General features: G+C 43.7%; 1 protein-coding gene across 1 annotated transcript in view; it reads left to right on the top strand.

Moving 5' to 3' along the window:
• scpep1 (serine carboxypeptidase 1) overlaps window positions 1-10,605 on the top strand; it is a 23,902-nt gene that overhangs the window by 7,910 nt on the left and 5,387 nt on the right. Inside the window, exons 4-9 of the mRNA XM_037688812.1 lie at window positions 361-516; window positions 2,916-2,990; window positions 3,172-3,244; window positions 7,557-7,594; window positions 7,669-7,797; window positions 9,165-9,249. Of these exons, the coding sequence (XP_037544740.1) occupies window positions 361-516; window positions 2,916-2,990; window positions 3,172-3,244; window positions 7,557-7,594; window positions 7,669-7,797; window positions 9,165-9,249 (556 nt within the window). The remainder of the gene's footprint in view (window positions 1-360; window positions 517-2,915; window positions 2,991-3,171; window positions 3,245-7,556; window positions 7,595-7,668; window positions 7,798-9,164; window positions 9,250-10,605) is intronic.

Here is a 10,605-nt window from a genome sequence, read left to right as displayed (position 1 = left end):
TTAAAGACATTATGTATTAAAGACATTATGTATTAAAGACATTATGTGTTAAAGACATTATGTATTAAAGACTTACTGGGACAAACACATTTAGAGCTGCTGTACTGGAAGTTTTGAGTTAAATTTCTCTTATTTTATTATGAAAGTTTGACACTTCTTTAAAAAAATGTTAAATAATTCTCCATTTTCAAAGTATTAATTTAAAAGTGGGTTTATCAAAGTGTGGTTTATTTTTTTTTAGTTCATCAACCAGAGTTTGATGTTTTTTTATGTGTATTTTTAACAAGGTTTGACAAAGATTGAAATATAGTGTGTGCGTGTGCGCGTGTTTGTCTGTTTGTTTGTTTGTTTGTTTTGTAGGTCCAGGCAGCCAGTGTGCTGTTTGTTGATAACCCTGTGGGAACTGGGTTCAGCTACACTGAAAGGCCGGATGGATTTGCCACCAACGTGTCCACGGTGGCCTCAGACATGCTGGTGCTGCTCCAACACTTCTTCACAAAGAAGCCCGAGTTCCAGGTTTGTCATCTGTCCTCACTTTACTCTGAAGGTCAGGATGAAATGTGGCGTGCTGGTAGGAAGGATGCAGATTATAAAAAAGATCCAGAGCAAGCTCCGAAACACTCAGCCAACTTTATGAGCTATGGGACATTAAATGTGAAGTCTGGTCATTTCTGAAGTTCTGTCCAAAACCTTGCTTGTTTGTGCTGCCTTCAGGCCCAGGTCTCCCTTAACAAAGAAATCTTTGATCTTAGTGGTATTTGCATGTTCAAATAATTAATAATAATAATCAATAGTTAGTATCTTATCAACAACGCCATAGAGGCACTGTTCAAAGCAGCAAAGAGTATGGTAACCACAGCTGGCATGTGTTGTGGATGTCTTCTCTTGGTTGGACCTTAACGTATCCGAGGCACTGATAGAAACTTTACAGCTGGGAGGAAGAGAAATCAGCAATCTTTGTCCATGATGTAGACCTTTAACTGGATCTTCCAGTGATCAAGTCATTCAAGCAGAGAAATTAGACATTTTGAGTTGTTGTCATGGCAGGAAAACCAGGATCATGGTTCCTGGTAAACAGGAGCCTGCTGTAGTGAACATCAGGGAGACCAAACGTGTATAATTGAGATTAGCCGTAAAGTCCATGTCCTCACTGGAAATCATGACTTCTTCCTAAAGCAGATTAAGAAGAAGATCTTGAAGTGGTTTGTCCACACAGTGAGAGCAGAGGGAACTCTGTGATCCTTCAGGGAAAAGCTGAAGGACACCATAAAAGGGGGTGTCCTTCTTGACAATGAGCATATGACATCCATAGATGGACAGGGCTCCCTTTCCTTGTCCTCGACCATTTTGCCGAGGATCAGTCCAGGTGGAGGTTGTTGGTGAACAATGTTTGTACTGCTCCCACGACACGAGGCTAAAGGACTGATGATTATCTTATCAGCCGTGACATCAGTCACAGATCACGGGGTATGGAGAAAGAGACAAAAAGGGTTTTCTGCAGGCTAGGCTAATGGCTAGCCAAGTCAGTGTTAGTATTTTCATAGTTTTTTTTTTAAGCTTACAAAACTCTTTCTCAAAAACGACATACTTGTGTCAACAGACGCGACATTAGCTAACATTAAACTACGCTTTAGTACAACATAATTTGTTTAGCTTGTTGCTGTTTAATCAGCCGAACACTGTGTGATGTATGTGTTTGGAGCATAGAGCGATCACATTGGAGCATAAAATGACCGCGTTGGAGCATAGAGCGATCACGTTGGAGCATAGAGCTACCCGCGTAGGAGCATAGAGCTACCCGCGTAGGAGCATAGAGCTACCCGCGTTGGAGCATGGAGCGATTTGCGTTGGAGCATGGAGCGATCGCATTGAAGCATAGAGCGATCACATTGGAGCATAGAGCGATTCGCGTTTGAGCATAGAGCGATCACATTGGAGCATAGAGCAACCCGCGTTGGAGCATAGAGCGATTCATGTTTGAACATAGAGCGATCACATTGGAGCATAGAGCAACCCGCGTTGGAGCATGGAGTGATCACATTGGAGCATAAAGTGACCCACGTTGGAGCATGGAGCGATTCGCGTTGGAGCATAGAGCGATCCGCGTTGGAGCATAGAGCGATCACATTGGAGCATAGAGCGATTTGCGTTTGAGCATAGAGCGATTCGCGTTGGAGCACAGAGCAATCACGGTGGAGCACAGAGCGACCCGTGTTGGAGCACAGAGTGACCCGCATTGCTGCTGAATGTAATGCTCAGTCCGATCAGCATGAACCCGGATAAGCTCCAGTGGACTGATCCATTCAGCACAATGAGAGAATGGGCTCACATTACGTAGTGTGATAACGTAAAGAACTGTCAGGACTGCATCACCCTTACATTTGGCATGTATTGCTGTGAGGCCAGGGTTGAACATTTTCTTTAAAAAAGTGGCATAAATTTTTTTTGAAGCTTGTTTTACATATCTAAGATAAAGTGCTGAAGTTGATGACATGTAACCAGTAAGATTTTAGATTGTACATGTTCTATCACCACCAGCCACAGCTGACATGGAACATCATTTCAAAGTTTATTGGATTATCCCTTTTTAGATGGGTGAATATATAAATATTGTGGCACATTTAGGTTTTCAATGGCAATAAACTGGTCTATTTTTATGTTCACTCATTTTAAAGACATTAGGATGCAACTTAATGCCTTATCTTATTTATTCATTTTCTAAATAAGGTGACACTGTGTTAATGTAAATAATGCAGACCTGACTTGAACCTATCAAGTTTGAAGCCAAAACACTTGTTTGATTGTTGTTTATTCTTCTTCATGGTTCTTCAGAAGAACGTCCACGCCTCTGAAATGAACTCCTATAATCCCTTGCAGTTTCAGTAAAATATGAGATTTTCTGGTTTGCTTTGTAGAGCGTCCCCTTCTATATCTTCTCTGAGTCATATGGAGGGAAGATGGCAGCTGCTATCTCCTTGGAACTCACAAAGGTTTGTGTATCTCTTCAAGTCTGAGATATTTCAGTGCAGTTCAATACAATAAACAAAAAGTAACTTACCTCCCAAATGTTTCAATAATAATGAAGCTTCACAAAGATTTTATTTGAATAAGTGACTGATTTAACCTGACGTGAGATTTTGCATGTTCAGAGGTTAACCTATCTTTCTACAGGCCGTAGCTCAAGGCTCGATGAAGTGCAGCTTTGCTGGTGTGGCACTTGGAGACTCGTGGATTTCCCCTCTGGGTCAGTACCGATCAGTCTGTATACCTGTAGGTCAACCTTTGCTCAGGACTTTGATAGGAAATGCTCCTCATCTAGGTTATTGAGCATGAACTTGGATCTCTTCATCTGGAGTTTGGATTATTGATGTAAACAAGTTCAATGAAATGGTCTAGGTTAAGTTGAAAGCTGATGTGATTTATGCTGCTGACCTCTGTTCAGGACGAGATGCTGCAAGCAGTCAGCCGAAAGTTATAGGCAGTCAGCAGTAAGTTGTAGTCAGTCGGCAGGAAGTTGTAGTCAGTCAGCAGGAAGTTATAGGAAGTTATAGTCAGCAGTAAGTTATAGGAAGTTATAGTCAGTTAGCAGGAAGGTATAGGAAGTTATAGTCAGTCAGCAGGAAGTTATAGTCAGTCAACAGGAAGTTATAGTCAGTCAGCAGGAAGTTGTAGTCAGTCAGCAGGAAGCTATAGAAAGTTATAGTCAGCAGGAAGGCATAGGAAGTTATAGTCAGTCAGCGGGAAGTTATAGTCAGACAGCAGGAAGTTATAGGAAGTTATAGACAGTCAGCAGGAAGTTGTAGTCAGTCAGCAGGAAGTTAGTCAGCAGGAAGTTGTAGTCAGTCAGCAGGAAGTTGTAGTCAGTCAGCCGGAAGTTATAGTCAGTCTGTCGAAAGTTATAGTCAGTCAGCCGGAAGTTATAGTCTGTCAGCCGGAAGTTATAGTCTGTCAGCCGGAAGTTATTGCCAGTCAGCAGGAAGTTATTGTCAGTCAGCAAGAAGTTATAGGAAGATATAGTCAGTCAGCATGAAGTTATTGTCAGTCAGAAGGAAGTTATAGGAAGTTATAGTCAGTCAGCAGGAAGTTATTGTCTTTAAGCAGGAAGTTATAGTCAGTCAGCAGGAAGTTATAGGAAGTTATAGTCAGTCAGCAGGAAGTTTATAGTCAGTCAGCAGGAAATTATGGGAAGTTATAGTCTGTCTGCAGGAAGTTTATAGTCAGTCAGCAGGAAGTTATAGGAAGTTGTAGTCAGTCGGCAGGAAGTTGTAGTCAGTCGGCAGGAAGTTGTAGTCAGTCGGCAGGAAGTTGTAGTCAGTCAGTAGGAAGTTGTAGTCAGCAGGAAGTTGTAGTCAGTCAGCAGGAAGTTATAATCAGTCAGCAGGAAGTTATAGTCAGTCAGCAGGAAGTTATAATCAGTCAGCAGGAAGTTATAATCAGACAGCCAGAAGTTATAGTCAGACAGCCGGAAGTTATAGTCAGTCAGTCAGAAGTTATAGTCAGTCAGCAGAAGTTATAGTCAGTCAGCTGAAGTTATAGTCAGTCAGCCGGAAGTTATAGTCAGTCAGCAGGAAGTTATAGGAAGTTGTAGTCAGTCGGCAGGAAGTTGTAGTCAGTCGGCAGGAAGTTGTAGTCAGCAGGAAGTTGTAGTCAGTCAGCAGGAAGTTGTAGTCAGTCAGCAGGAAGTTGTAGTCAGTCAGCAGGAAGTTGTAGTTAGTCAGCAGGAAGTTGTAGTTAGTCAGCAGGAAGTTGTAGTCAGTCAGCAGGAAGTTGTAGTCATTCAGCAGGAAGTTGTAGTCAGTAGGCAGGAAGTCGTAGTCAGTCAGTAGGAAGTCGTAGTCAGTCAGCAGGAAGTTATAGGAAGTTATAGTCAGTCAGCAGGAAGTTGTAGTCGGTCAGCAGGAAGTTGTAGTCATCAGCAGGAAGTTATAGTCGGTCAGCAGGAAGTTATAGTCAAGTCAGTAGGAAGTTATAGTCAAGTCAGTAGGAAGTTATAGTCTGTCAGCAGAAAGTTATAGGAAGTTATAGTCAGTCAGCAGGAAGTTGTAGTCAATCAGCAGGAAGTTGTAGTCAATCAGCAGGAAGTTATAGTCATCAGCAGGAAGGTATAGGAAGTTATAGTCAGTCAGCAGGAAGTTATTGTCAGTCAGCATGAAGTTATAGGAAGTTATAATCAGTCGGCATGAAGTTATATGAAGTTATAGTCAGCAGGAAGTTTATAGTCAGTCTGTAGGAAGTTGTAGGAAGTTATAGGACCAATCCTGTTGGTCAGCAGGAAGTTGTAGTCAGTCAGCAGGAAGTTGTAGTCAGCAGGCAGGAAGTCGTAGTCAGTCAGTAGGAAGTCGTAGTCAGTCAGCAGGAAGTTAGTCAGTCAGCAGGAAGTTGTAGTCGGTCAGCAGGAAATTGTCAATCAGCAGGAAGTTATAGTCATCAGCAGGAAGTTATAATCATCAGCAGGAAGTTATAGGAAGTTATAGTCGGTCAGCAGGAAGTTATAGTCAAGTCAGTAGGAAGTTATAGTCAGTCAGCAGGAAGTTATAGGAAGTTATGGTCAGTCAGCAGGAAGTTGTAGTCATCAGCAGGAAGGTATAGGAAGTTATAGTCAGTCAGCAGGAAGTTATTGTCAGTCAGCATGAAGTTATAGGAAGTTATAATCAGTCAGCAGGAAGTTAGGATTATTTAAAAGCCAGTTTCTATTGTTCTTTTACCTTCAAGGAGGCTGCTGTACTGAATACCTGTTCAAATCAGCTGTGAATTTGTAAAAGTGTCTCATTTCCTGAGAGTGTGTGTGTGTGTGTGTGTATGTATGTGTGTGTGTGTGTGTGTGCGTGCGCGTGTGCTAGAGTTGCATTTGGGCCCAAAAAATCGATCTGACCCGGCCTCAGCCCACAGTCATATTTTCCAAACCCCCCCCCACCCCACCCAACAAATTAACAGTAATTACAGGGCCGCACCCCGACCCCCCCCCCCCCCCCCCCCCCAACATTTTTAATTAGTAACGATCGGGGATGCGCAGCTGAATAAACGGGGCAGAAGATTCTGAGCTGAGAGGTGTTTGTCCTGTCATGGCCATAAAAGAGCATTCAAACCCTGTTTCTGCTGCATTCTTCTATATTACTGAGACACGCGAACAGCTCTGACACGTCTGTTTTGGGATACACCTGTCGTCGGGGCCACACAGCTGAAAGGTGCATAAGACTGGAGCTGAGAGGCATTTCATTTAAACCTGTTTCTGCCTTCATTCTGATTGATTCAGACAGGGACCCTGCTCTAACACGTCTGCTTTACGATCTCACCTGTTTGGGTCATCGGCCGCGCGTCCGCTGAATGCAGCAACTGAAAGAACGTCCATTTGGGCGATGGATCACTTCCTAGCAGTACAGTCCCATCTGAAGCTTAACTGAACTTTTTACTTCTTTCAGGGCCAGTCAGCTTGCAGCGAAATGGCCGCGTGCGGCTGGTGATTGTATGGCGGGTCATGTTATCATATAATTGGATTGTGGCTGATTCTGACCTAATTAAAAGCCCGACAACGACCCAGCCTGCCCATCCAGCACATTATCATGGCCCAGTCTACCCCAAATTCATGTCTGGTGGGGCCGAGCTTAGGGCTCGGGTCAGAAGTGACAACTCTAGCGCGTGTGCATTTTTGTTTCAGGTTACCTTGTAAGGACCAATTTTACAAAAAATCATGCATTGTGGGAACCAACTGCTCTTTATGGGGACCAAAGCCAGGTCACCATAAAGAGCCGTGTCGTTGGGGGGTTAGGTTTAGGACTAAGGTGTGAATTGCGGATGGGTTAGGGTTAGGTATGTACTAGTAATGGTTAGGTTTAGGGTAAGGGTCAAGGTTAGGCTGTAGAAAATGAATGGAAGTCAATGCAAAGTCCCCAAAAGTATGTTTACAAGAATGTGGGTGTGTGTGTGTGTGGGGGGGGGGGGGGCTTTATTTGTCAGACTTACTGAAATGATCTTATGCTGAGAAATGAGTTGTAGCCGTTCATCTCAAACCTTGAAAATAACAATATGTGTGATCTCATATAATATTACAAGACGTCATGTTTAGAGTATGTGCCAACAGGTACAGTATGTGAATGACTCCCTGCTACTACCACATCCTGTTTTAGCTCAATATCTGTCAAACTGGCTGAATTATGGCCAGTGTAGTGTTTTCTATGGTCATCTGGCTGTGGTGGCGATGTTGGTTTGGTTTTAACAGTTAATCATTTGTAGATGCACATCCAATGATTTCCTGACAGTTTTAATAAAATTTGTTTAATGATTCATGAGAAACTTTACTAACAGACTGTCAGTTATGTTTTGAGGATCACTCTCGGCTACCATCACAACAAATCTGAACCCAATATCTCTAAAGTGACAGCCGTCTTAACTTGTATGGATGTTTTTGAACAGAGAATTATCACCGGTCTATCAGCAGGGGGTGATGGGAACATTAGAAAATGGCAGCCGTTCAGAGAACATTCAGTGGTTTGTGTCTTATTAAACTTGTTTGTTGTTGAGGTCTCGGCGGCTCACTGCTCGTCTTGTTCTGTGCCCAGACTCGGTCATGACGTGGGGACCCTACCTGTATTCCACTGTGAGTAACAGAAGATGTTGGTTCTCTGGGGTGGAGCTGGTGGCGTGAACCTCTCTTTGCTCTCCTTTGAGCAGTCGCTGCTGGACGATTATGGGCTGGCTGACGTCTCCAGTGCAGCGGAGAAAGTGAAGCAGGCTGTGGAGAACGAGGACTTCCTGAAAGCCACTGAGCTGTGGTCTGTGGCCGAGTCTGTGGTGGAGGAGGTGAGCACCATAACCCGACCAGTGAAAATAATCTGAACAGAACCTCAGACTGTGACTCAACATTAGTCAAATGGAAAGGCTGTGGGAAGCGAGGGTGTGAAGGGTGCTACAGCACCTCCTGGTGGATGCCAAAAGCGTTGCTCAGTTAAATTAATGGGGGAAAAAAAACGTTATCAGCCGTACGTTTGTTGACATTCCAACACTGTTTGAAGTTTTGTAAATCTGGTACATAAATCAGTGCTCTTATTTTCTTTGTGCAAAATTTTAAAACCACATGGCCATTTCAAGCAGCTTTATTTTGAAATCCCTTTGAAACAGAAGTGTCATTATTTTGCGTAGCGCTGTTAGTTTTGTTCCTTGTAATTGTCCCGTAGACACGGTTTAAACCCACAGAACAATCACAGGACGCACAGGATTGTTTCTTATAGAGCTGTCATTTTTAACCCGGAGCCCGGCCCCGTCCGACCCAGATTAGGGCCAGGCTGGTCCATAATAATGTGCTTAATGTGCGGGCTGGGTCGGTGTCGGGCTTTTGATTGCATCAGCAGATGCACACGGCTGACAATCCATTTAAATGGCAACATGGCTTGCCATACTATCACCTGCTGCACACGGTCATTTGACCGCGCGCTGACCGGCCTTGAAAGAAGTAAAAAGTTCAGTTAAGCTTCAGATGGATACTGCCTGTGATCCATCACCCAAATGGACGTTCATTCAGCGGACGGGCGTGGCCGAAGACCCAAACAGGTGAGATCACAAAATATCCGACATGTCAGAGCAGGGTCCGTGTCTGAATAATGCAGAATGAAGCAGAAGCAGGTTTTAATGCTCTTTGACGGCCATGAAAGGAAAAACACCCCCTCAGCTACGATCTTCTGCCCCCTCAGCCAAGCACGTCCACCAACCGTTCATGACTACATAAGCAGTCAAAGATGAATTAAAAATGTCGGGGTATTTTTTAGGTTCGGACCTGTAATTACTGTTAATTCGTCGGATCGGGTGGGGTTTGAAAATGATGTCTACGGGCTGGGGCCGGGTCAGACTTTTTGGACACAAATGAAACTAGTTTCTGAAAAGATATGACAGTCATTGGCGGTGCACGAAACGTTTTGTATCTAAAGCTTTGTGAGCATCGTCCTCTGACACTGAAGCTGATTAGCATCCGTCACCAGAAAGAGACACTTCCATGTTGATGCTTTGGATCGAAGCTCTGAACTTCCAGCTGAAGACCAAATGTGTTGAAACATAACCTTTTCTCTGATAACCTCTCATGCTCTGAGTTTTGTGTCCAGGAGCTGTGGATGAAAGGACAGGAATGTATTTATGGTTTATATTAGCAAACTAAAAACTGAACGTCTTCCTGCCAGAACACTGATGGAGTCAACTTTTATAACATCCTGACCCAGCAGCCAGACGACAAGTGGACCTCAGCTGCAGGAGAAAGCTTCATCGGTAAGATCCATGTCCAAATAAACCCAGCAGATCAATGTGATCCCAACGTTACGATGATCTAGATTCTAGAAGGAACACTGACACACTCATCACTGTCCTGTTCAGACATGTTGGTCCTCCGTTATGTTGCACAGCTTTGACGTTAAATATGCAAATTACACCAAAACGTGCAGCTCCACCTGGAATAGTGTGCTATGACTTTAGTCACATCACGGAGAACATCAAAGTTCATGCTCGATAATCCAGAGAAAAAAAAATCCAACAACGTTAAGTCAGGTCCTCTGGACAGTTTCTTTTTGTTGAAACGTCTCGTCTTTCATCCAAAGGACTTCATCAGTCCAAGGATTTGCAACAACCTCAGTCTTATAAATAACACCTGCATATAGTGGGTGAACCAGTTTGATGGTGGTAAGATGGTTCCATCTTAAAACCAAACCATCTTCTCACCATCAAACTGGTTCACCCAGGCAAGGGGCGTTTACCTTCAGGACAAATTGAGGTCGCCGATTGGTCATTTGCTGACACATCTCTTGGATTGATTGACAGGTCGCAGCTGTGTTTATATGTTGTTAATAAAAAGTTCTAAAAAAAAAAAACAGGGAGCACTGGCCCTGCACACATCAGACCAGCCCACCAGGAAATCTCCGGACCCTCCTGCAGCCACACTGGACCTGATTTTAATTCTTTCGTGACAAATTCCTTCACTTCATTTCTCACCATTTCAGTCGTGGCGTCAACGGAGGAGGAGGAGATCGCTGCTTCTTGGGGAAAAAAGCTAAAGAAAAGGACAATAAACCAGATCAGGGATGAAGAAGGGGAATTTAATACAATGATGTCACAAAAAAAACAGTCTGTTGCCGGGCAGTTTATTGTGCGACACAGAGTACACGTACGTGGTCGTAAAAATTGATCTTTGCACGGACATGCCCTGCGAGCGTCCGCTTCAAGTCTAATCCGGTACACGCGGACCTCCGTGGACTGAGGTCCACCTGAGTATACTGGAGCCTTGATGAAGTCTTTTGGATGAAAGATGAAACGTTTCAACACAAAGAAACTGTCCAGAGGTCCCGACTCTGTCCTTAGTCACAACATGGAGAATGTTGTCAACAACTGCAAAGAAAAGATGGAAACAAACGGCAGCTTTGTAGCTTAGACACACAATCGAATGAGTTCTTCTCATCCTGAACATTTCATGGCATTGTTGACCTGCATGTGACAAATAAACAATAAACATTTTGTGTTTATTTGACTTGTCTGAACTGTTGTTTTCATCCATCATCTTCCTTTCTGGGTCACTGTGTGAGAGGCAGGGGACACCTGGACAGGTCTCCAGTCCATCACGGGGACACCTGGACA

The sequence above is a fragment of the Nematolebias whitei genome, chromosome 15, assembly GCF_014905685.2.
Source record: "Nematolebias whitei isolate Nwh7 chromosome 15, NemWhi1, whole genome shotgun sequence".
NCBI lineage: Eukaryota > Metazoa > Chordata > Actinopteri > Cyprinodontiformes > Rivulidae > Nematolebias > Nematolebias whitei.
The sequence above is the reverse complement of the archived record's forward strand: the minus strand, read 5'-3'. Positions and strand labels throughout refer to the sequence as shown.